Below are 27,916 nucleotides of genomic sequence, written 5' to 3' on the forward strand. Positions count from 1 at the left end.
AGTCTCTCATCCCTCTAGCATGAGTTTGTAATGTAGTAATGCAAGCTTTTACATTTTCCTAGAGAGATCTGGGATCTGTCCTGCTCTGAGAATGACACGTGTTCCTGATCTCAACTCTCAACAAACAGATAGAAAAGCAGCAGGATGGAGGGATGATACTCTCTCTCTTCTTCCTCTCTCCTCCTCCTCCTCCTCCTTCTCCTCCTCCTCCTCCTTCTCCTCCTCCTCGTCCTCCTCCTCCCCCTCGTCCTCCTCCTCATGTGTGTCTGTGTGTGTGTGCGTATGTGAGCATGTGCACGTGTGTGTGTGTGTGTGTGTATGTGTGTGTGTGTGTGTGTGTGCTGTTTCCCTAGACCTACCCTCTCTGGGCCTCGGTGCGTTGGCGTTCCAGCTGTCTCTCCAGGTCGTCTCTCTGCTGGCGGAGCAGGTCTCTCTGTCTCTGGAGATCCCCAGCCGACCCCCTCATCACCTCCAGCTCTGCCCCCAGGGACTCTGTCTTCTGCTGGAGGCCCACTACCAGCTTCTCCAGGCTGACCTTCTCACTGGTGGGAGGAGGAGAGAGAGAGAGAGTACGTTTAAAAAAATACAGTGCCTTGCGAAAGTATTCGGCCCCCTTGAACTTTGCGACCTTTTGCCACATTTCAGGCTTCAAACATAAAGATATAAAACTGTATTTTTTTTGTGAAGAATCAACAACAAGTGGGACACAATCATGAAGTGGAACGACATTTATTGGATATTTCAAACTTTTTTAACAAATCAAAAACTGAAAAATTGGGCGTGCAAAATTATTCAGCCCCTTTACTTTCAGTGCAGCAAACTCTCTCGAGAAGTTCAGTGAGGATCTCTGAATGATCCAATGTTGACCTAAATGACTAATGATGATAAATACAATCCACCTGTGTGTAATCAAGTCTCCGTATAAATGCACCTGCACTGTGATAGTCTCAGAGGTCCGTTAAAAGCGCAGAGAGCATCATGAAGAACAAGGAACACACCAGGCAGGTCTGAGATACTGTTGTGAAGAAGTTTAAAGCCTGATTTTTTTATACAAAAAGATTTCCCAAGCTTTAAACATCCCAAGGAGCACTGTGCAAGCGATAATATTGAAATGGAAGGAGTATCAGACCACTGCAAATCTACCAAGACCTGGCCGTCCCTCTAAACTTTCAGCTCATACAAGGAGAAGACTGATCAGAGATGCAGCCAAGAGGCCCATGATCACTCTGGATGAACTGCAAAGATCTACAGCTGAGGTGGGAGACTCAACAATCAGTTGTATATTGCACAAATCTGGCCTTATGGAAGAGTGGCAAGAAGAAAGCCATTTCTTAAATATATCCATAAAAAGTGTTGTTTAAAGTTTGCCACAAGCCACCTGGGAGACACACCAAACATGTGGAAGAAGGTGCTCTGGTCAGATGAAACTTTTTGGCAACAATGCAAAACGTTATGTTTGGCGTAAAAGCAACACAGCTCATCACCCTGAACACACCATCCTCACTGTCAAACATGGTGGTGGCAGCATCATGGTTTGAGCCTGCTTTTCTTCAGCAGGGACAGGGAAGATGGTTAAAATTGATGGGAAGATGGATGGAGCCAAATATAGGACCATTCTGGAAGAAAACCTGATGGAGTCTGCAAAAGACCTGAGACTGGGACGGAGATTTGTCTTCCAACAAGACAATGATCCAAAACATAAAGCAAAATCTACAATGGAATGGTTAAAAAATAAACATATCCAGGTGTTAGAATGGCCAAGTCAAAGTCCAGACCTGAATCCAATCGAGAATCTGTGGAAAGAACTGAAAACTGCTGTTCACAAATGCTCTCCATCCAACCTCACTGAGCTCGAGCTGTTTTGCAAGGAGGAATGGGAAAACAATTCAGTCTCTCGTTGTGCAAAACTGATAGAGACATACCCCAAGCGACTTACAGCTGTAATCGCAGCAAAAGGTGGCGCTACAAAGTATTAACTTAAGGGGGCTGAATAATTTTGCACGCCCAATTTTTCAGTTTTTGATTTGTTAAAAAAGTTTGAAATATCCAATAAATGTCGTTCCACTTCATGATTGTGTCCCACTTGTTGTTGATTCTTCATAAAAAAAATACAGTTTTATATCTTTATGTTTGAAGCCTGAAATGTGGCAAAAGGTTGCAAAGTTCAAGGGGGCCGAATACTTTCACAAGGCACTGTATATTCGATTTAGAGTTGGATAAACGTGGATTTTTCCACAAGAACATATCCAGGATACTACCCTTCACAACATAACCTTCACTCCAAATCAAAACTTCAAACCTACATCCTGATTTGGGACAAAAGTACCCGGAAAGATTCATACTACCGAAGATTCTTATTCCCAAGGACTATACAGCAAATGCTCTGGCAAACCAACGACTAGTAAAATAAGCACAACAGAAACCTGCAGAACAGATCTGACTGCAACGTCCATTAGCACCGAGGTGTAAAGGAAAAGGTGTCAAAGCCCTTGATCCCAACAACGGCAGGAGAGTTTCACAGCCTCGCCCCACCTAAATACAGAGGCCTTTGAAGCTCCCTCCCCAAACACCCCTTAGATGTAAAAAATGACAAGGCACGGAAAGAGTACAAAAACAAGATCCTTACTGAAAATCGAGAGACACTTTTTTTCTGACTGCTGTAAAAATAAAAGGGAACGTAAGCAACTGAATCCTCCACACAGATCACGCAGTGCTATATTAACACACTACCCCTCTGTTAAGACAGGGTGGGGGGGTGTTAGTGATGGGTGTAAACTCAGAATACTAGACAACGAGGACTCTGAATCAGCCAACGAGGACTCTGAGTCAGCCAACGAGGACTCTGAGTCCGCCAACGAGGACTCTGATTCAGCCAACGAGGACTCTGAATCAGACAACGAGGACTCTTGAGTCAGCCAACGAGGACTCTGAGTCAGCCAACGAGGACTCTGAGTCAGCCAACGAGGACTCTGAGTCAGCCAACGAGGACTCTGAGTCAGCCAACGAGGACTCTGAGTCAGCCAATGAGGACTCTGAGTCAGCCAATGTCAACCTGTACAAGTCTGGAACAGTATTGGTAGAGGGCAACCCCAAACAGTTTCAGCTTGATTTTCACATAATCGAATAGCAGGACAAGCCACCCTGAACGTGTCAGACCACACCTCTTCATTAAACAACCCTACAGGCGAGCAACCCCAAGAGGAAAGTCACCCAGTAAGACGAACAGCAGGTGAACACACCCCAGTCAACACAAAAACGTTGTCCAGCTCAACAACAACCACCCTTAACCAGACCTGGAGAGCTGGAGGAGCTGGAGCCGGAGAGCTGCCCCCCCCCCCCAAGACCTGAGGGACCCCCCCCCCCCTCCCCAGACCTGCGGGATCCCCCCCCCCCACCCAGACCTGCAGGACCCCCCCCAGACCTTAGCAAGTTACCTGTTGAGGAGGTCCAGGGAGGTGTGGAACCTCTGGGCGTCTCTGTGTTTCTCCTCCAGACTCTTCTCAACCTGTTGATTCTCCCTCTGCACCTCCTTCATCTTCCTCTCCAGGTCCCTCCTCTCCTCCTCCTCCTCCTGCAGATTACTTTGTAGAATATCTACCTGCTCCAGGGCTTCATCCAGCCGGCTACGCAGGTCCTGTTTTATCAATCACATTTCAACCAATCAATCAATCAAATGTAGTTTTTTTTATCACCAGTTGTTTATCACAATGTTCTTATGAGTCTTTCCACGCAAAGTCTGTGGATTGTCCAATTACAGTCTGTGGATTGTCCAATTACAGTCTGTGGATTGTCCAATTACAGTCTGTGGATTGTCCAATTACAGTCTGTGGATTGTCCAATTACAGTCTGTGGATTGTCCAATTACAGTCTGTGGATTGTCCAATTACAGTCTGTGCATTGTCCAATTACAGTCTGTGGATTGTCCAATTACAGTCTGTGGATTGTCCAATTACAGTCTGTGAATTGTCCAATTACAGTCTGTGGATTGTCCAATTACAGTCTGTGGATTGTCCAATTACAGTCTGTGGATTGTCCAATTACAGTCTGTGGATTGTCCAATTACAGTCTGTGCATTGTCCAATTACAGTCTGTGGATTGTCCAATTACAGTCTGTGGATTGTCCAATTACAGTCTGTGGATTGTCCAATTACAGTCTGTGGATTGTCCAATTACAGTCTGTGGATTGTCCAATTACAGTCTGTGCATTGTCCAATTACAGTCTGTGGATTGTCCAATTACAGTCTGTGGATTGTCCAATTACAGTCTGTGGATTGTCCAATTACAGTCTGTGGATTGTCCAATTACAGTCTGTGCATTGTCCAATTACAGTCTGTGCATTGTCCAATTACAGTCTGTGGATTGTCCAATTACAGTCTGTGGATTGTCCAATTACAGTCTGTGGATTGTCCAATTACAGTCTGTGGATTGTCCAATTACAGTCTGTGGATTGTCCAATTACAGTCTGTGCATTGTCCAATTACAGTCTGTGGATTGTCCAATTACAGTCTGTGGATTGTCCAATTACAGTCTGTTGATTGTCCAATTACAGTCTGTGGATTGTCCAATTACAGTCTGTGGATTGTCCAATTACAGTCTGTGGATTGTCCAATTACAGTCTGTGGATTGTCCAATTACAGTCTGTGGATTGTCCAATTACAGTCTGTGGATTGTCCAATTACAGTCTGTGGATTGTCCAATTACAGTCTGTGGATTGTCCAATTACAGTCTGTGCATTGTCCAATTACAGTCTGTGGATTGTCCAATTACAGTCTGTGGATTGTCCAATTACAGTCTGTGGATTGTCCAATTACAGTCTGTGGATTGTCCAATTACAGTCTGTGGATTGTCCAATTACAGTCTGTCGATTGTCCAATTACAGTCTGTGGATTGTCCAATTACAGTCTGTGGATTGTCCAATTACAGTCTGTGGATTGTCCAATTACAGTCTGTGGATTGTCGAAGACTACAAGTACCATCAGGTTTGGAGTCCATAACACTGAAATTCCAATCCCTGTTCTCTGCCATACTTTTCAATGAGGGAACTGTGGGACTTTGGTTGACCTTATGCATTGACTGGCATTGATAATGGAATTGTCCCCAAGACTGGTATCCCATGTTGAGTGATTTGTCTGACCTGTGTTTGTATCTGGTGTTGTGAGAGGAGACCTTTGACAGCCATCAGGGTGCTGTTGCATTGGGAAGTGCGGCCCCGGAGAGGTGAGGAGGAGGAGGACGAAGGTTGACCACCAGAGACATAACCCTCCTCACCACCATGAACCAGCTGAACAGGAAGTAGAATGGGTTGGAGAAAGAGAAGGCAACATCCTGAGTATCCTGAAATATGTCAAAATCTAGACCACACGAACAACATGATAGAGACATGATATAGACACACAACTGACATGTTAGTATTACCATCATGAACCAGCTGAACAGGAAGTGGAATGGGTTGGAGAAGGCAACATCCTGAGTAGCTTTGCTTAAAAGAACCTGAACACATACAAAACGGCTAGTTTCTCACACCCAGACTAAGTCTAGTCTTGGATTACAACACACTGTTGTGTCCCAAATGGCACCCTATTCCCTATATAGTGCAATATTTTAGACCAGAGTCCTATTCCCTGTATAGTGCACTACTTTAGACCAGAGCCCCTATTCCCTATATAGTGCACTACTTTAGACCAGAACCCTATTCCCTATATAGTGCACTACTTTAGACCAGAGCCCTATTCCCTATATAGTGCACTACTTTAGACCAGGGCCCTATTCCCTATATAGTGCACTACTTTAGAACAGGGGCCCTATTCCCTATATAGTGCACTACTTTAGACCAGAGCCCTATTCCCTATGTAGTGCACTACTTTAGACCAGAGCCCTATTCCCTATGTAGTGCACTACTTTAGACCAGAGTCCTATTCCCTGTATAGTGCACTACTTTAGACCAGAGTCCTATTCCATATATAGTGCACTACTTTTGACCAGAGCCCTATTCCCTATATAGTGCACTACTTTTGACCAGAGCGTTATGGGTCCTGGTTAAAATGAGTACGCTATAGGGAATAGGGTGTCAATTTCGGACACAGACTCTCACTTTAATTTCCACGACTGAATCTGGTTCTGGGAAACCGGCACTGATAAAAAGCACTGATAGTGATATGATATGCCCAGGCCAGGCCTGAATACCTGTGTGATGCTGGTTAGGACCTGCAGCAGGCTGAATACCTGTGTGATGCTGGTTAGGACCTGCAGCAGGCTGACTACCTGTGTGATGCTGGTTAGGACCTGCAACAGGCTGACTACCTGTGTGATGGTGGTTAGGACCTGCAGCAGGCTGACTACCTGTGTGATGCTGGTTAGGACCTGCAGGAGGCTGACTACCTGTGTGATGCTGAATACCTGTGTGATGCTGGTTATGTCCTGCAGCAGGCTGACTACCTGTGTGATGCTGACTACCTGTGTGATGCTGGTTAGGACCTGCAGGAGGCTGAATATCTGTGTGATGCTGGTTAGCACCTGCAGGAGGCTGACTACCTGTGTGATGCTGGTTAGGACCTTCTGAAAGTTGTCCATGTCTGTCCTGTCCTCCGCTCTGCTTGTCTCCTGTAACAGTTTTTATTTTATTTCACGAGGCAAGTCAGTTATTAAGAACTAATTATTTACAACAACGGCCTCTTATGGGGGCGGGGCCCGGGATTAAAAATATAAATGCATGAAACCAAACATACAGGAAGCCATAGGGGTCAAAAATACAGGAAGCCATAGGGGTCAAACATACAGGAAGCCATAGGGGTCAAACATACAGGAAGCCATAGGGGTCAAACATACAGGAAGCCATAGGTGTCAAACATACAGGAAGCCATAGGGGTCAAACATACAGGAAGCCATAGGGGTCAAACATACAGGAAGCCATAGGGGTCAAACATACAGGAAGCCATAGGGGTCAAACATACAGGAAACCATAGGGGTCAAACATACAGGAAGCCATAGGGGTCAAACATACAGGAAGCCATAGGGGTCAAACATACAGGAAACCATAGGGGTCAAACATACAGGAAGCCATAGGGGTCAAACATACAGGAAGCCATAGGGGTCAAACATACAGGAAGACATGGGGGTCAAACATACAGGAAGCCATAGGGGTCAAACATACAGGAAGCCATAGGGGTCAAACATACAGGAAGACATGGGGGTCAAACATACCGGAAGCCATAGGGGTCAAACATACAGGAAGCCATAGTGGTCAAACATACAGGAAGCCATAGTGGTCAAACATACAGGAAGCCATAGGGGTCAAACATACAGGAAGCCATGGGGGTCAAACATACAGGAAGCCATAGGGGTCAAACATATAGGAAGCCATAAGGGTCAAACATACAGGAAGCCATAAGGGTCAAACATACAGGAAGCCATAGGGGTCAAACATACAGGAAGCCATAGGGGTCAAACATACAGGAAGCCATAGGGGTCAAACATACAGGAAGCCATAGGGGTCAAACATACAGAAAGCCATAGGGGTCAAACATACAGGAAGCCATAGGGGTCAAACATACAAGAAGCCATAGGGGTCAAACATACAGGAAGCCATAGGGGTCAAACATACAGGAAGCCATAGGGGTCAAACATACAGGAAGCCATAGGGGTCAAACATACAGGAAGCCATAGGGGTCAAACAAACAGGAAGCTATAGGGGTCAAACATACAGGAAGCCATAGGGGTAAAACATACAGGAAACCATAGGGGTCAAACATACAGGAAGCCATAGGGGTCAAACATACAGGAAACCATAGGGGTCAAACATTCAGGAAGCCATAGGGGTCAAACATACAGGAAGCCATAGGGGTCAAACATACAGGAAACCATAGGGGTCAAACATACAGGAAGCCATAGGGGTCAAACATACAGGAAACCATAGGGGTCAAACATACAGGAAGCCATAGGGGTCAAACATACAGGAAGCCATAGGGGTCAAACATACAGGAAGCCATAGGGGTCAAACATACAGGAAGCCATAGGGGTCAAACATACAGGAAGCCATAGGGGTCAAACATACAGTAAGCCATAGGGGACAAACATACAGGAAACCATAGGGGTCCAACATACAGGAAGCCATAGGGGTCAAACATACAGGAAACCATAGGGGTCAAACATACAGGAAGCCATAGGGCTCAAACATACAGGAAGCCATAGGGGTCAAACATACAGGAAGCCATAGGGGTCAAACATACAGGAAATCATAGGGGTCAAACATACAGGAAGCCATAGGGGTCAAACATACAGGAAGACATGGGGGTCAAACATACAGGAAGCCATAGGGGTCAAACATACAGGAAGCCATAGGGGTCAAACATACAGGAAGACATGGGGGTCAAACATACCGGAAGCCATAGGGGTCAAACATACAGGAAGCCATAGTGGTCAAACATACAGGAAGCCATAGTGGTCAAACATACAGGAAGCCATAGGGGTCAAACATACAGGAAGCCATGGGGGTCAAACATACAGGAAGTCATAGGGGTCAAACATATAGGAAGCCATAAGGGTCAAACATACAGGAAGCCATAAGGGTCAAACATACAGGAAGCCATGGGGGTCAAAAATACAGGAAGCCATAAGGGTCAAACATACAGGACACCATAGGGGTCAAACATACAGGAAGCCATAGGGGTCAAACATACAGGAAACCATAGGGGTCAAACATACAGGAAGTCATAGGGGTCAAACATACAGGAAGCCATAGGGGTCAAACATACAGGAAGCCATAGGGGTCCAACATACAGGACGCCATAGGGGTCAAACATACAGGAAGCCATAGGGGTCAAACATACAGGAAGCCATGGGGGTCTGGCGGGCGCCCACAGAGTGGGTAAGACCTCCACCCCCTCTCACCCCTGACACACCCCAGACTGCCCCAGACTATCCCAGACTGCCCCTGACACACCCCAGACTGCCCCTGACTGCCCCTGACACACCCCAGACTGCCCCTGACTGTCCCAGACTGCCCCTGACACACCCCTGACTCTCCCAGACTGTCCCAGACTGTCCCAGACTGCCCCAGACTGTCCCAGACTGCTCCTGACACACCCCAGACTGCCCCAGACTGCACCTGACACACCCCAGACTGCCCCTGACACACCCAAGACTGCACCAGACTGCCCCTGACACACCCCAGACTGCCCCTGACTGTCCCAGACTGGCCCAGACTGGCCCAGACTGCCCCTGACACACCCCAGACTGGCCCAGACTGCTCCTGACACACCCCAGACTGCCCCAGACTGCCCCTGACACACCCCAGACTGCCCCAGACTGCCCCTGACTGCCCCAGACTGTCCCAGACTGGCCCAGACTGCCCCTGACACACCCCAGACTGGCCCAGACTGCCCCAGACTGCCCAAGACTGCCCCTGGGGAATCCTGTATGTGTGTTTGTGTGTGTGTGTGTGTGTGTGTGTGTGTGTGTGTCTCACCATCCTGTCCAGACTGGTCTGCATGGCAGCAAGGCCTGTATCCTTCTCACTGTTCTGGGCTCTGAGATGTTTTACCATGTCTGCCAGCTCCAGGATCCTACACACACACACGTGTGCACGTGCACACGCATATGCTCACACACACGCACACGCACACGCTCACACACAGACACACACACACACACACACACACACACACACACACACACACACACACACACACACACACACACACACACACACACACACACACACACACACACATACACACACACACTTTTCAGATCATATAGCCTAGGCATCTGACAGAATGATCTGAGGAAGTACTCATGAAAAGAGACCCTCAACCATCTCATGTTCCCTGTGCTAGGTAACATGTCCCCTGTGCTAGGTAACATGTCCCCTGTGCTAGGTAATATGTCCCCTGTGCTAGGTAACATGTCCCCTGTGCTAGGTAACATGCCCCCTGTGCTAGGTAACATGTCCCCTGTGCTAGGTAACATGTCCCCTGTGCTAGGTAACATGTCCCCTGTGCTAGGTAACATGTCCCCTGTGCTAGGTAAAATGTCCCCTGTCCTAGGTAACATGTCCCCTGTGCTAGGTAACATGTCCCCTGTGCTAGGTGCTAGGTAGCATGTCCCCTGTGCTAGGAAACATGTCCCCTGTGCTAGGTGCTAGGTAACATGTCCCCTGTGCTAGGAAACATGTCCCCTGTGCTAGGTAACATGTCCCCTGTGCTAGGTGCTAGGTAACATGTCCCCTGTGCTAGGTAATATGTCCCCTGTGCTAGGTAACATGTCCCCTGTGCTAGGTAACATGTCCCCTGTGCTAGGTAACATGTCCCCTGTGCTAGGTGCTAGGTAACATGTCCCCTGTGCTAGGTAATATGTCCCCTGTGCTAGGTAACATGTCCCCTGTGCTAGGTAACATGTCCCCTGTGCTAGGTAACATGTCCCCTGTGCTAGGTAACATGTCCCCTGTCCTAGGTAATATGTCCCCTGTCTTAGGTAACATGTCCCCTGTGCTAGGTAATATGTCCCCTGTCCTAGGTAACATGTCCCCTGTCCTAGGTAACATGTCCCCTGTGCTAGGTAACATGTCCCCTGTCCTAGGTAATATGTCCCCTGTCCTAGGTAACATGTCCCCTGTCCTAGGTAACATGTCCCTGTGCTAGGTAACATGTCCCCTGTGCTAGGTAACAGGTCCCCTGTGCTAGGTAACATGTCCCCTGTGCTAGGTAACAATCTCTAGGTTTGGAGTTATTGTACAGTAGCTTCACATCTGTATTGAGGATCGGGAGGTCCGTTTGGCTCTAGAAACACAGAGCATCATGGTTCTTCAGATCTTCCAAGAGGATTGTCTTTCCTGCATTACTGTACTACCAGCCAGGGGTGACAATCTACAGAAAACACCTGACAGAAAGTCAGTTATCAGGATAGCGAGGGTCTGCTATTGCTCCGTGGGTGTGTGGATGGAGAGACAGGCAGGCAGGCAAGACAGACAGACAGACGGGCAGACAGACAGACAGACAGACAGACAGACAGACAGACAGACAGACAGACAGACGGAGGGGCAGAGGGGCAGACAGACAGAGGGGCAGACAGACAGAGGGGCAGACAGACAGACAGACAGACAGACAGACAGACAGACAGACAGACAGACAGACAGACAGACAGACAGACAGACAGACAGACAGACAGACAGACAGACAGACAGACAGACAGACAGACAGACAGAGGGACAGACAGACAGAGGGACAGACAGACAGACAGACAGACAGACAGGCAGACAGGCAGACAGACAGAGAGACAGACAGACAGACACAGACAGACAGAGAGGCAGACAGACAGACAGACCTGGAGTTGAGCTCTACTTTCTCAGCGTCCCAGCGTCCCTGCAGCTGCATGGCTTCCCTCAGCTTGTCCCTGAGCTGCCTTTCCAGCTCTGACACCTCCAGGCCACTAGGGGCGATGTGCGGTGTGACACTGGCCTCCAGAGACATACAGGCCACATGTAGACTACGGCTCGCAGTCACACACTCCCCACGTATGTCAGACAGACTCCTACAGACAGAGGAACATGGTTAACGTGTCAGACTCCTACAGACAGAGGAACATGGTTAATGTGTCAGACAGACTCCTACAGACAGAGGAACATGGTTAACGTGTCAGACTCCTACAGACAGAGGAACATGGTTAACGTGTCAGACTCCTACAGACAGAGGAACATGGTTAACGTGTCAGACAGACTCCTACAGACAGAGGAACATGGTTAACGTGTCAGACAGACTCCTACAGACAGAGGAACATGGTTAACGTGTCAGACTCCTACAGACAGAGGAACATGGTTAACGTGTCAGACAGACTCCTACAGACAGAGGAACATGGTTAACGTGTCAGACAGACTCCTACAGACAGAGGAACATGGTTAACGTGTCAGACTCCTACAGACAGAGGAACATGGTTAACGTGTCAGACAGACTCCTACAGACAGAGGAACATGGTTAACGTGTCAGACAGACTCCTACAGACAGAGGAACATGGTTAACATGTCAGACTCCTACAGACAGAGGAACATGGTTAACGTGTCAGACAGACTCCTACAGACAGAGGAACATGGTTAACGTGTCAGACTCCTACAGACAGAGGACCATGGTTAACGTGTCAGACTCCTACAGACAGAGGAACATGGTTAACATGTCAGACTCCTACAGACAGAGGAACATGGTTAACGTGTCAGACTCCTACAGACAGAGGAACATGGTTAACGTGTCAGACTCCTACAGACAGAGGAACATGGTTAACGTGTCAGACAGACTCCTACAGACAGAGGAACATGGTTAACGTGTCAGACTCCTACAGACAGAGGAACATGGTTAACATGTCAGACTCCTACAGACAGAGGAACATGGTTAACGTGTCAGACAGACTCCTACAGACAGAGGAACATGGTTAACGTGTCAGACTCCTACAGACAGAGGACCATGGTTAACGTGTCAGACTCCTACAGACAGAGGAACATGGTTAACATGTCAGACTCCTACAGACAGAGGAACATGGTTAACGTGTCAGACTCCTACAGACAGAGGAACATGGTTAACGTGTCAGACAGACTCCTACAGACAGAGGAACATGGTTAACGTGTCAGACTCCTACAGACAGAGGAACATGGTTAACGTGTCAGACTCCTACAGACAGAGGAACATGGTTAACGTGTCAGACAGACTCCTACAGACAGAGGAACATGGTTAACGTGTCAGACAGACTCCTACAGACAGAGGAACATGGTTAACATGTCAGACAGACTCCTACAGACAGAGGACCATGGTTAACGTGTCAGACTCCTACAGACAGAGGAACATGGTTAACGTGTCAGACAGACTCCTACAGACAGAGGAACATGGTTAACATGTCAGACAGACTCCTACAGACAGAGGAACATGGTTAACATGTCAGACAGACTCCTACAGACAGAGGAACATGGTTAACGTGTCAGACTCCTACAGACAGAGGAACATGGTTAACGTGTCAGACAGACTCCTACAGACAGAGGAACATGGTTAACGTGTCAGACAGACTCCTACAGACAGAGGAACATGGTTAACATGTCAGACTCCTACAGACAGAGGAACATGGTTAACGTGTCAGACTCCTACAGACAGAGGAACATGGTTAACGTGTCAGACAGACTCCTACAGACAGAGGAACATGGTTAACGTGTCAGACAGACTCCTACAGACAGAGGAACATGGTTAACGTGTCAGACAGACTCCTACAGACAGAGGAACATGGTTAACGTGTCAGACTCCTACAGACAGAGGAACATGGTTAACGTGTCAGACAGACTCCTACAGACAGAGGAACATGGTTAACGTGTCAGACTCCTACAGACAGAGGAACATGGTTAACATGTCAGACTCCTACAGACAGAGGAACATGGTTAACGTGTCAGACAGACTCCTACAGACAGAGGAACATGGTTAACGTGTCAGTCAGACTCCTACAGACAGAGGAACATGGTTAACGTGTCAGACTCCTACAGACAGGGGAACATGGTTAACGTGTCAGACAGACTCCTACAGACAGAGGAACATGGTTAACGTGTCAGACTCCTACAGACAGAGGAACATGGTTAACGTGTCAGACTCCTACAGACAGAGGAACATGGTTAACGTGTCAGACAGACTCCTACACACAGAGGAACATGGTTAACGTGTCAGACAGACTCCTACAGACAGAGGAACATGGTTAACGTGTCAGACAGACTCCTACAGACAGAGGAACATGGTTAACATGTCAGACTCCTACAGACAGAGGAACATGGTTAACGTGTCAGACTCCTACAGACAGAGGAACATGGTTAACGTGTCAGACTCCTACAGACAGAGGAACATGGTTAACGTGTCAGACTCCTACAGACAGAGGAACATGGTTAACGTGTCAGACTCCTACAGACAGAGGAACATGGTTAACGTGTCAGACAGACTCCTACAGACAGAGGAACATGGTTAACGTGTCAGACAGACTCCTACAGACAGAGGAACATGGTTAACATGTCAGACAGACTCCTACAGACAGAGGAACATGGTTAACGTGTCAGACTCCTACAGACAGAGGAACATGGTTAACGTGTCAGACAGACTCCTACAGACAGAGGAACATGGTTAACGTGTCAGACTCCTACAGACAGAGGAACATGGTTAACGTGTCAGACTCCTACAGACAGAGGAACATGGTTAACGTGTCAGACAGACTCCTACAGACAGAGGAACATGGTTAACGTGTCAGACAGACTCCTACAGACAGAGGAACATGGTTAACGTGTCAGACTCCTACACACAGAGGAACATGGTTAACATGTCAGACTCCTACAGACAGAGGCACATGGTTAACGTGTCAGACAGACTCCTACAGACAGAGGAACATGGTTAACGTGTCAGACTCCTACAGACAGAGGAACATGGTTAACGTGTCAGACTCCTACAGACAGAGGAACATGGTTAACGTGTCAGACTCCTACAGACAGAGGAACATGGTTAACGTGTCAGACTCCTACAGACAGAGGAACATGGTTAACGTGTCAGACTCCTACAGACAGAGGAACATGGTTAACGTGTCAGACTCCTACAGACAGAGGAACATGGTTAACGTGTCAGACAGACTCCTACAGACAGAGGAACATGGTTAACGTGTCAGACAGACTCCTACAGACAGAGGAACATGGTTAACATGTCAGACAGACTCCTACAGACAGAGGAACATGGTTAACGTGTCAGACAGACTCCTACAGACAGAGGAACATGGTTAACGTGTCAGACAGACTCCTACAGACAGAGGAACATGGTTAACATGTCAGACTCCTACAGACAGAGGAACATGGTTAACGTGTCAGACTCCTACAGACAGAGGAACATGGTTAACGTGTCAGACTCCTACAGACAGAGGAACATGGTTAACGTGTCAGACTCCTACAGACAGAGGAACATGGTTAACGTGTCAGACTCCTACAGACAGAGGAACATGGTTAACGTGTCAGACAGACTCCTACAGACAGAGGAACATGGTTAACGTGTCAGACAGACTCCTACAGACAGAGGACCATGGTTAACGTGTCAGACAGACTCCTACAGACAGAGGAACATGGTTAACGTGTCAGACTCCTACAGACAGAGGACCATGGTTAACGTGTCAGACAGACTCCTACACACAGAGGAACATGGTTAACGTGTCAGACTCCTACAGACAGAGGAACATGGTTAATGTGTCAGACAGACTCCTACAGACAGAGGAACATGGTTAACGTGTCAGACAGACTCCTACAGACAGAGGAACATGGTTAACGTGTCAGACTCCTACAGACAGAGGAACATGGTTAACGTGTCAGACTCCTACAGACAGAGGAACATGGTTAACGTGTCAGACTCCTACAGACAGAGGAACATGGTTAACGTGTCAGACTCCTACAGACAGAGGAACATGGTTAACGTGTCAGACAGACTCCTACAGACAGAGGAACATGGTTAACATGTCAGACTCCTACAGACAGAGGAACATGGTTAACATGTCAGACTCCTACAGACAGAGGAACATGGTTAACGTGTCAGACTCCTACAGACAGAGGAACATGGTTAACGTGTCAGACAGACTCCTACAGACAGAGGAACATGGTTAACGTGTCAGACTCCTACAGACAGAGGAACATGGTTAACGTGTCAGACTCCTACAGACAGAGGAACATGGTTAACGTGTCAGACAGACTCCTACAGACAGAGGAACATGGTTAACGTGTCAGACAGACTCCTACAGACAGAGGGACATGGTTAACGTGTCAGACTTCTACAGACAGAGGAACATGGTTAACGTGTCAGACTCCTACAGACAGAGGAACATGGTTAACGTGTCAGACTCCTACAGACAGAGGAACATGGTTAATGTGTCAGACTCCTACAGACAGAGGACCATGGTTAACGTGTCAGACTCCTACAGACAGAGGAACATGGTTAACGTGTCAGACTCCTACAGACAGAGGACCATGGTTAACGTGTCAGACTCCTACAGACAGAGGAACATGGTTAACGTGTCAGACTCCTACAGACAGAGGAACATGGTTAACGTGTCAGACAGACTCCTACAGACAGAGGAACATGGTTAACGTGTCAGACAGACTCCTACAGACAGAGGAACATGGTTAACGTGTCAGACTCCTACAGACAGAGGAACATGGTTAACGTGTCAGACAGACTCCTACAGACAGAGGAACATGGTTAACGTGTCAGACTCCTACAGACAGAGGAACATGGTTAACGTGTCAGACTCCTACAGACAGAGGAACATGGTTAACGTGTCAGACAGACTCCTACAGACAGAGGAACATGGTTAACATGTCAGACAGACTCCTACAGACAGAGGAACATGGTTAACGTGTCAGACAGACTCCTACAGACAGAGGAACATGGTTAACGTGTCAGACAGACTCCTACAGACAGAGGAACATGGTTAACATGTCAGACTCCTACAGACAGAGGAACATGGTTAACGTGTCAGACTCCTACAGACAGAGGAACATGGTTAACGTGTCAGACTCCTACAGACAGAGGAACATGGTTAACGTGTCAGACTCCTACAGACAGAGGAACATGGTTAACGTGTCAGACTCCTACAGACAGAGGAACATGGTTAACGTGTCAGACAGACTCCTACAGACAGAGGAACATGGTTAACGTGTCAGACAGACTCCTACAGACAGAGGACCATGGTTAACGTGTCAGACAGACTCCTACAGACAGAGGAACATGGTTAACGTGTCAGACTCCTACAGACAGAGGACCATGGTTAACGTGTCAGACAGACTCCTACACACAGAGGAACATGGTTAACGTGTCAGACTCCTACAGACAGAGGAACATGGTTAATGTGTCAGACAGACTCCTACAGACAGAGGAACATGGTTAACGTGTCAGACAGACTCCTACAGACAGAGGAACATGGTTAACGTGTCAGACTCCTACAGACAGAGGAACATGGTTAACGTGTCAGACTCCTACAGACAGAGGAACATGGTTAACGTGTCAGACTCCTACAGACAGAGGAACATGGTTAACGTGTCAGACTCCTACAGACAGAGGAACATGGTTAACGTGTCAGACAGACTCCTACAGACAGAGGAACATGGTTAACATGTCAGACTCCTACAGACAGAGGAACATGGTTAACATGTCAGACTCCTACAGACAGAGGAACATGGTTAACGTGTCAGACTCCTACAGACAGAGGAACATGGTTAACGTGTCAGACAGACTCCTACAGACAGAGGAACATGGTTAACGTGTCAGACTCCTACAGACAGAGGAACATGGTTAACGTGTCAGACTCCTACAGACAGAGGAACATGGTTAACGTGTCAGACAGACTCCTACAGACAGAGGAACATGGTTAACGTGTCAGACAGACTCCTACAGACAGAGGGACATGGTTAACGTGTCAGACTTCTACAGACAGAGGAACATGGTTAACGTGTCAGACTCCTACAGACAGAGGAACATGGTTAACGTGTCAGACTCCTACAGACAGAGGAACATGGTTAATGTGTCAGACTCCTACAGACAGAGGACCATGGTTAACGTGTCAGACTCCTACAGACAGAGGAACATGGTTAACGTGTCAGACTCCTACAGACAGAGGACCATGGTTAACGTGTCAGACTCCTACAGACAGAGGAACATGGTTAACGTGTCAGACTCCTACAGACAGAGGAACATGGTTAACGTGTCAGACAGACTCCTACAGACAGAGGAACATGGTTAACGTGTCAGACAGACTCCTACAGACAGAGGAACATGGTTAACGTGTCAGACTCCTACAGACAGAGGAACATGGTTAACGTGTCAGACAGACTCCTACAGACAGAGGAACATGGTTAACGTGTCAGACTCCTACAGACAGAGGAACATGGTTAACGTGTCAGACAGACTCCTACAGACAGAGGAACATGGTTAACGTGTCAGACTCCTACAGACAGAGGAACATGGTTAACATGTCAGACTCCTACAGACAGAGGAACATGGTTAACGTGTCAGACAGACTCCTACAGACAGAGGAACATGGTTAACGTGTCAGACTCCTACAGACAGGAACATGGTTAACGTGTCAGACTCCTACAGACAGAGGAACATGGTTAACGTGTCAGACAGACTCCTACAGACAGAGGAACATGGTTAACGTGTCAGACTCCTAAAGACAGAGGAACATGGTTAACGTGTCAGACAGACTCCTACAGACAGAGGAACATGGTTAACGTGTCAGACAGACTCCTACAGACAGAGGAACATGGTTAACGTGTCAGACTCCTACAGACAGAGGAACATGGTTAACGTGTCAGTCAGACTCCTACAGACAGAGGAACATGGTTAACGTGTCAGACTCCTACAGACAGAGGAACATGGTTAACGTGTCAGACAGACTCCTACAGACAGAGGAACATGGTTAACGTGTCAGACTCCTACAGACAGAGGAACATGGTTAACGTGTCAGACTCCTACAGACAGAGGAACATGGTTAACGTGTCAGACTCCTACAGACAGAGGAACATGGTTAACGTGTCAGACAGACTCCTACAGACAGAGGAACATGGTTAACGTGTCAGACTCCTCCAGACAGAGGAACATGGTTAACGTGTCAGACAGACTCCTCCAGACAGAGGAACATGGTTAACGTGTCAGACAGACTCCTCCAGACAGAGGAACATGGTTAACATGTCAGACAGACTCCTCCAGACAGAGGAACATGGTTAACGTGTCAGACTCCTACAGACAGAGGAACATGGTTAACGTGTCAGACTCCTACAGACAGAGGAACATGGTTAACGTGTCAGACAGACTCCTACAGACAGAGGACCATGGTTAACGTGTCAGACTCCTACAGACAGAGGAACATGGTTAACGTGTCAGACTCCTACAGACAGAGGAACATGGTTAACGTGTCAGACTCCTACAGACAGAGGAACATGGTTAACGTGTCAGACAGACTCCTACAGACAGAGGACCATGGTTAACGTGTCAGACAGACTCCTACAGACAGAGGAACATGGTTAACGTGTCAGACAGACTCCTACAGACAGAGGAACATGGTTAACGTGTCAGACTCCTACAGACAGAGGAACATGGTTAACGTGTCAGACAGACTCCTACAGACAGAGGAACATGGTTAACGTGTCAGACAGACTCCTACAGACAGAGGAACATGGTTAACGTGTCAGACAGACTCCTACAGACAGAGGAACATGGTTAACGTGTCAGACTCCTACAGACAGAGGGACATGGTTAACGTGTCAGACAGACTCCTACAGACAGAGGAACATGGTTAATGTGTCAGACAGACTCCTACAGACAGAGGAACATGGTTAACATGTCAGACAGACTCCTACAGACAGAGGAACATGGTTAACGTGTCAGACAGACTCCTACAGACAGAGGAACATGGTTAACGTGTCAGACAGACTCCTACAGACAGAGGAACATGGTTAACGTGTCAGACTCCTACAGACAGAGGAACATGGTTAACATGTCAGACAGACTCCTACAGACAGAGGAACATGGTTAACGTGTCAGACTCCTACAGACAGAGGAACATGGTTAACGTGTCAGACTCCTACAGACAGAGGAACATGGTTAACGTGTCAGACTCCTACAGACAGAGGAACATGGTTAACGTGTCAGACTCCTACAGACAGAGGAACATGGTTAACGTGTCAGACTCCTACAGACAGAGGAACATGGTTAACGTGTCAGACTCCTACAGACAGAGGACCATGGTTAACGTGTCAGACTCCTCCAGACAGAGGAACATGGTTAACGTGTCAGACAGACTCCTACAGACAGAGGAACATGGTTAACGTGTCAGACAGACTCCTACAGACAGAGGAACATGGTTAACGTGTCAGACAGACTCCTACAGACAGAGGAACATGGTTAACGTGTCAGACTCCTACAGACAGAGGAACATGGTTAACGTGTCAGACTCCTACAGACAGAGGAACATGGTTAACATGTCAGACTCCTACAGACAGAGGAACATGGTTAACGTGTCAGACTCCTACAGACAGAGGACCATGGTAACCATTGGAAAGCATCCATAACTGGTAAGTATTGTTTGCAAGAAAACAGAAAACAGACCTAAAGTCTTTAGTTTTGAAGTTGTGGCCCAGTGGTTTTTCATTAGGAAAAAGGGTTTGTTGTATCCTATTGAGGACAAGATGGATTCTGTAAGACTTAAGCTCCATAAGCCTGCAGCTCACGTTGAACTGGGCGCTGTTTCACGTTTGACTCCGAGCCTCAAACACGAGGTATTTCTGTCCGCAAGCAGAGCAGTGTACGCTACAGCTAATTACTCAACTGTTGTTGGTGTTTATACATTATACATGTTTATACATGACTAAAGCCCAGTGTTCAACTTCAGCTGCGTTCGGGCCTTTATGCTGATGGATGCCTCAGGCCTTTATCCTGATGGATGCCTCAGTCAACAGACCAGGGGCATCCAGAGACAACCGTCCCCAGTGAGGAGAGAGGGATGGATGGATTGGTTCATGGGGTTCAGAGAGTGGAGGAGCGGAGGACTGGAGGGATACTTGAGTGATCCCGCCAGGTTCTGGTGGGAGTCTGGATGGCGGTATGGACTGGGGGGGGGGGGGGGGGGGGGGGACATAGGGATCCCAGGGTAGCTGGAGGGAAACTGGAGGGGTCTCGAGGGGTGTCTGGTGAATGTTTGGACGGTTCCTGGACAGGGGCTTGGAGGGGGTGTCAAGGGTTCCTGTCAGGTTCCTGGATGGGGTCTGACAAGGTCGCCACACTCACCTGTCAGCGAAGGTCCTGAGCTGGGTGAAGGTGCTCCGTAGGGAGGCTGCCTGGCGCCACAGGGCCCTCACACGGGCCTGCTCACGACCCACCCGGAAGGCACACGTCTGGGGAGGGAGACAGGAGGGAGACAGGTCATGGGAGGGAGACAGGTCATGGGAGGGAGACAGGAGGGAGACAGGAAGGAGTCAGGAGGGAGATGGGTGCTGTCTAACCTTGAGACTACTATAGCTATAGACTCTTATGTCATCTGTGTCATCTGTGACAGCCACCACAGAACGTTCCCCAAACGTTCTCATCAGGTTCCCAGAGAATATAATAACAAAACGTACCAGTAATGTTTTTCCCAGCAAACCAACATTGGTCCTGTTAAAGTTCCCAGAACATTCGTTCGGTTGCGGCAAACGTTCTTATACAATAAAAAGCTGTCCAGTCGATACCACAACATCTTCAGCATGTACATTTGTAGCTTCTTAAAGCATAATATTGGAAATCTGCATCTGAGAACTGTATCGTAGGACTATTATCGACTCACAGGACATTTACTAGTGAACAACATCCTCACTGATAGAAGTCTAGACTTCCTCTGCCTCAATGACACTTGGCATCAGCCCAACGAGTACATTTCACCCAACCAATGCATTCCATCTGGCTAGACCTACCTAGACCGTCAACCAATGCACTCCATCTAGCTACACCTACCTCGACCGTCAACCAATGCACTCCATCTGGCTAGACCTACCTAGACCGTCAACCAATGCACTCCATCTAGCTAGACCTACCTAGACTGTCAACCAATGCACTCCATCTAGCTACACCTACCTAGACCGTCAACCAATGCACTCCATCTAGCTAGACCTACCTAGACCGTCAACCAATGCACTCCATCTGGCTAGACCTACCTGGACTGTCAACCAATGCACTCCATCTGGCTAGACCTACCTAGACCGTCAACCAATGCACTCCATCTGGCTAGACCTACCTAGACCGTCAACCAATGCACTCCATCTGGCTAGACCTACCTAGACAGTAAACCAATGCACTCCATCTAGCTAGACCTACCTAGACAGTCAACCAATGCACTCCATCTAGCTACACCTACCTAGACAGTCAACCAATGCACTCCATCTAGCTAGACCTACTTAGACAGTCAACCAATGCACTCCATCTGGCTAGACCTACCTAGACAGTCAACCAATGCACTCCATCTGGCTAGACCTACCTAGACAGTCAACCAATTCACTCCATCTGGCTAGACCTACCTAGACAGTCAACCAATGCATTCCATCTAGCTAGACCTACCTAGACAGTCAACCAATGCATTCCATCTGGCTAGACCTACCTAGACAGTCAACCAATGCACTCCATCTGGCTAGACCTACCTGGACAGTCAACCAATGCACTCCATCTGGCTGGACCTACCAGGACAGTCAACCAATGCATTCCATCTGGCTAGACCTACCTAGACAGTCAACCAATGCATTCCATCTGTCTAGACGTACCTAGACAGTCAACCAATGCACTCCATCTGGCTAGACCTACCTAGACAGTCAACCAATTCACTCCATCTGGCTAGACCTACCTAGACAGTCAACCAATGCATTCCATCTGGCTAGACCTACCTAGACCGTCAACCAATGCATTCCATCTGGCTAGACCTACCTAGACAGTCAACCAATGCATTCCATCTGGCTAGACCTACCTGGACAGTCAACCAATGCACTCCATCTGGCTAGACCTACCTAGACCGTCAACCAATGCATTCCATCTGGCTAGACCTACCTAGAGAGTCAACCAATGCATTCCATCTGGCTAGACCTACCTAGACAGTCAACCAATGCACTCCATCTGGCTAGACCTACCTGGACTGTTCTCACACATCCGTCCGTACGGGTTGGCAGATTGGCTGTAATCTGCAGGACTGACTGCACTGTGAACTCCAGTACCAGCCTCTATTATCTTGGCATGGCTTTCAAAATCACTGGCTGTGCTGATTTATCGGCCTCCGAAACACTCAACTCTGACATTCTTGTTAAACTATCTGAGTTACTAACCCTCCTGAGCACCTTCAGCCTTGCTATGCTAATGTTTGGTGATTTCAACATACATGTCAACTCCTCTGACTGCTGTCTCTCTACCGGCCTGGCTGATGTCCCGGACAATTTTGGACTCCCAACTGAAACGTGGACTTTGCCACCCACAAAAAAAAAAAATTGCCAAACGATGGACCTGGTCTGTACCACAGGCGTGGATCTCGCCAAATATGTCAGGGGCTGTCCGACCTTAAACTCATCCCCTTTTTACTCTAGTTATTCCTCTAGACACTCTCCTTTCAATTTAGGAGTCTAGAAGCCCAGCTTACTGAATCCATCTCCAACCTGCCACTTCCAGACACTATCAGGGCTGCAGAGTCTCTGTCCTGCTTTAAAACACAGCTAAAGACTGATCTGTTCAGAAGAGCTTTAAAAAAGGACCTGTTGTTAATTCTGTTCTCCAGATCTGATGACACACGGCTTTGATTGTTCTTTGTGTCCTGTGTTTTGGATTTTATATATTGTTATTATTATTTGTATTACATTTTTAAAACTTTTTATTATTCTTCATTGCCTTGGGTGTCAGAAAAGCGCTTTACAACCATAAACGTTGACAATCTGCACAATCTGTGGAGTTTGGAAGCTGCATTATCTGGTAACCAAAGCCATGTGTTTCATCCTCTGCAACACCAGGGAAGCTCTCTTATAGCCTATGGCAGTATGGTTGCCGTGGCAGTACGGTCGCCGTGGCAGTACGGTCAATCAGGAAAACCATTCTTCCTTGTTAAACCTTCTCAGACATAACTAACACCGGGAAATGCTGGTAACTGTGTTATTCACCTTCCCTTCACCCATCATCTTGATTGGCTGTCTACTTCTGGGTCCATGGAGAATAAGGGCACCTCCTCCCAGTTGCCCACTGCACTGACGCTAGGAAACACTGTCACCATTGATAAATCTGCTATAATTGAGAATCTACGGCTGGCCATGCTTTCCACCTGGCTACCCCTACCCCGGTCAACAGCCCTGCGCCCCCCACAGCAACTTGCCAAGCCTCCCCCATTTCTCCTTCCCCCAAATCCAGATAGCTGATGGTCTGAAAGAACTGCAAAATCTGGACTCCTACAAATCAGCCGGGCTAGACAATCTGGACCCTCTCTTTCCAAAATTATGATTATTGACAATTTGAAGGTACTTAATTGCCACCCAGAACCCACAAATAATAAAATTTTGAGATTTAAAAAAAATGGCTGTCTTTGTCACGCCCTGACCTTAGAGAGCTGTTTTATTTCTCTATTGGTTTGGTCAGGGTGTGATGTGGGGTGGGCATTCTATGTTTTGTTTTCTATGTTTCTTTATTTCAAAGTTTTGGCCGGGTGTGGTTCTCAATCAGGGACAGCTGTCTATCGTTGTCTCTGATTGGGAACCATACTTAGGTAGCCCTTTTTCCCTCCTTTCAGTGTGAGTAGATGACTTTGTCAGGGGCACTACAGCCCTTGTAAGCTTCACGGTTGTGTTTGTTATTTCTTGTTTTGTTGGTGACTAATAAAAGAAAATGTACGCTCACCACGCTGCACCTTGGTCTCATTCCGACGACGACCGTGACAATATTGGCCCTTTAAATCAATAAAGGATTATTGTGTTGAACCCGAATTTATTTTGATAAATATAAACTCGGCAAAGAAACGTCCCTTTTTCAGGACTCTGTCTTTCAAAGATAATTCATAAAATCCAAATAACTTCACAGATATTCATTGTAAAGGGTTTAAACACTGTTTCCCATGTTTGGTTCAATAAACCATAAACAATTAATGAACATCCACCAGTGGAACGGTCGTTAAGACACTAACAGCTGACAGACGGTAGGCAATTAAGATCACAGTTATGAACTTAGGACACTAAAGAGGCCATTCTACTAACTCTGCACAGGATCGGTACATCTGAACATCACACCTGCGGGACAGGTACAGGATGGCAACAACAACTACCCGAGTTACACCAGGAGGGCACAATCCCTCCTTAAGTGCTCAGACTGTCTGCAATAGGCTGAGAGAGGCTGGACTCAGGGCTTGGAGGCCTGTTGTAATGCAGGTCCTCACCAGGCATCACCGGCAACAACGTCACTTATGGGCACAAACCCACCGTCACTGGACCAGGCAGGACTGGCAGAAAGTGCTCTTCACTGACGAGTCGTGGTTTTGGTCGGATTCCCGGGTGAGGCCTGTACTCTGGAGCGGGATCGATTTGGAGGTGGAGGGTCCGTCGTGGTCTTGGCCATGTTCTGTTATAATCTCCACCCGGCACAGCCAGAAGAGGACTGGCCACCCCTCATAGCCTGCTTCCTCTCTAGGTTTCTTCCTAGGTTTTGGCCTTTCTAGGGAGTTTTTCCTAGCCACCGTGCTTCTACACCTGCATCGCTTGCTGTTTGGGGTTTTAGGCTGGGTTTCTGTACAGCACTTTGACATATCAGCTGATGTACGAAGGGCTATATAAATAAATTTGATTTGATTTGTCAAAGCATCATCGGACTAAGCTTGTTGTCATTGCAGGCAATCTCAATTGTTTGCGTTACAGGGAAGACATCCTCCTCTCTCATGTGGTACCCTTCCTGCAGGCTCATCCTGACATGATCCTCCGGCATGACAATGCCAGCAGCCAAACTGCTCGTTCTGTGCGTGATTTCCTGCAAGACAGGAATGTCAGTGTTCTGCCATGGCCAGCGAAGAGCCCGGATCTCAATCCCATTGAGCACGTTTGGGACCTGTTGGATCGGAGGGTGAGGGCTAGGGCCATTCCCCCCAGAAATGTCCTGGAACTTGCAGGTGCCTTGGTGGAAGAGTGGGGTAACATCTCACAGCAAGAACTGGCAAATCTGGTGCAGTCTATGAGAAGGAGATGCACTGCAGTTGGTGGCGAACACCAGATACTGACTGTTACTTTTGATTTTGACCCCCCCTTTGTACAGGGACACATTATTCAATTTCTGTTAGTCACATGTCTGTGGAACTTGTTCAGTTTATGTCTCAGTTGTTGAATCTTGTTATGTTCATATAAATAGTTACACATGTAAAGTTTGCTGAAAATAAGCGCAGTTGACAGTGACTTATCACCCCTACCGACCAAGCCCTCCCTAAACCGGACGACGCTAGGCCAATTGTGCGTCGCCCCACAGACCTCCCGGTCACGACAGAGCCTGGGCGCGAACCCAGGGTCTCTGATGGCACAGCTGGCGCTGCAGTACAGCGCCCTTAACCACTGCGCCACCCGGGAGGCCACTTGTATATGTTTAGATTGAAATTGAGAAAAAGTCCAATTGTTTTCTTATTTAGTTTGAATGTTCTGAGTTCTGAGTATTTAAGAAGCATATGGATACACAACAACACCAGAAATAAATCAATCTATCAATCTATCAATCAATCTATCATCTATCTATCTATCTATCTATCTAATCTAGATATCTCTGCTAATGCTGAGGGTTGCTGAGCTGAAGAGTGCAGGTTTCAATCCCAAATGTTCTTTTAAACAATTTTTTGTATTTATTTTTAAACGGTGAAATTGAGGTTCAGATATAAATCTACTTAAAGAGGGGATGTCTTTATTTCACCCAGATGTTTTAAAATCCAGTCAGAAATCCAGAATTTAAACTAATTGTAAAAAATTAAAAAATTAAAATAAATAAACATTGTACAAAAATGTACTGTTCAACTATTTTTTTAAAAGCACCCGATATAATTCCTGCTTTGAGTCTTGATATGGTCCCCTCGTCATATTTGTTATGATCTGAAAAAAGTGATCCTAGATCAGCACTTACCTTGTAAATATGAACCCAGAAGTAGACAGCACATAAAGGGGATGGGTGAAGGGAAGGTGAATAACACAGTTCACCAGTATTTCCCGGGGTTAGTTATGTTTAAGAAGCCTAAAAAGGAACCATGGAATTCCTGATTGACCGTACTGCCATGGCGACCGTACTGCCATGGCGACTGTACTGCCATGGCGACCGTACTGGAAAAAAATAATCGATAGGAGTCAATCCCTGGTGTTGCAGAGGATGAAACACATGGCTTTGGTTACCAGACATCGCAGCTTCCAAACCAGTTTGTCAACATAAGAAGTGTAAAATATTGTTGTATGTATGACTAAATACTGTTCCAAACATCCTATGAGTTAAATAAAATGCAGATTGTCAACATGTGATGAGTAAAAAAAATATGGTTGTGTCAGTATGATTAAATGCTATTCAAATGTCTTACGAATGAAATTAAACTGCACTTTATCTATACTCCCTTGTAGTGATCCTACACACCTGAAATATGACCTGAAATATGACCTGAAATATGACCTGAAATATGACCTGAAATATGACCTGAAATATGACCTGAAATATGACTTTAATTAAATCTGAAGAGAAACATAATGGGTTTCTTTTCCAATCTGCTTTATGGAGATACACATTTGTACGCTGAGAATGTTGTGGTAATATTAGGTCAAACTTAAATATAACATTTTCCAAATGATCTTGAAATGTTCTGAGGCCCTCCAAGACAACATTAATAGAATATGATGTTACACTTAAAATAAATGTGCTACGAACATCATAAAAACTGTGGAACATTGTGGGAATGTTCTGTGCAAATTCTGTGAATATTTCAATAGTATTTTTGCGACATCCCAGGCAACTTCCATAACGTCATTAAACGTTCTGTGAACCTTTAAATAACTCAGACCAGGTGTTATGCCAACATTATTTAACATTAACTTACAACATTATAGGAATGTGCTGTGCAACCTAACTTTTAAACACTGTATAAATGTCATCAAAACTGAGCATTGTGTTTTGGGAACCTTGTAATGTAGCCACACCCTAATTAAATATTCTGGGAACATTTAAAGAACTCAGAAAGGCTGTTCTGTCAGCATTATTATCAAAGCTTCTCTTTAGTTTTTGCAACCTGATATGAACATTATCTGACTGTCAACACAACTGGACAGTTTTAGTGTTTTGGAAACCTATCCCTAGTCATATCCCCACAATTTTTTCAGAACCTAGAGAAACATTCTGTGAACCTTTTA

At 46.8% G+C, this 27,916-nt stretch overlaps 1 protein-coding gene across 2 annotated transcripts in view; it reads right to left on the reverse strand.

The window, feature by feature from the left end:
- Positions 1-27,916, reverse strand: part of crocc2 (ciliary rootlet coiled-coil, rootletin family member 2) — a 243,961-nt gene that overhangs the window by 141,485 nt on the left and 74,560 nt on the right. For both annotated transcript variants that reach the window (XM_036983122.1, XM_036983156.1), the window contains exons 8-14: positions 20,811-20,917; positions 11,320-11,526; positions 9,464-9,560; positions 6,532-6,600; positions 5,135-5,281; positions 3,435-3,634; positions 360-542 (exon numbers count right to left, since the gene is read on the reverse strand). In XM_036983122.1, coding sequence (XP_036839017.1) covers positions 360-542; positions 3,435-3,634; positions 5,135-5,281; positions 6,532-6,600; positions 9,464-9,560; positions 11,320-11,526; positions 20,811-20,917 — 1,010 coding nt within the window. The remainder of the gene's footprint in view (positions 1-359; positions 543-3,434; positions 3,635-5,134; positions 5,282-6,531; positions 6,601-9,463; positions 9,561-11,319; positions 11,527-20,810; positions 20,918-27,916) is intronic.

The sequence above is a fragment of the Oncorhynchus mykiss genome, chromosome 1 (assembly GCF_013265735.2).
Source record: "Oncorhynchus mykiss isolate Arlee chromosome 1, USDA_OmykA_1.1, whole genome shotgun sequence".
Taxonomy (NCBI): Eukaryota; Metazoa; Chordata; class Actinopteri; order Salmoniformes; family Salmonidae; genus Oncorhynchus; species Oncorhynchus mykiss.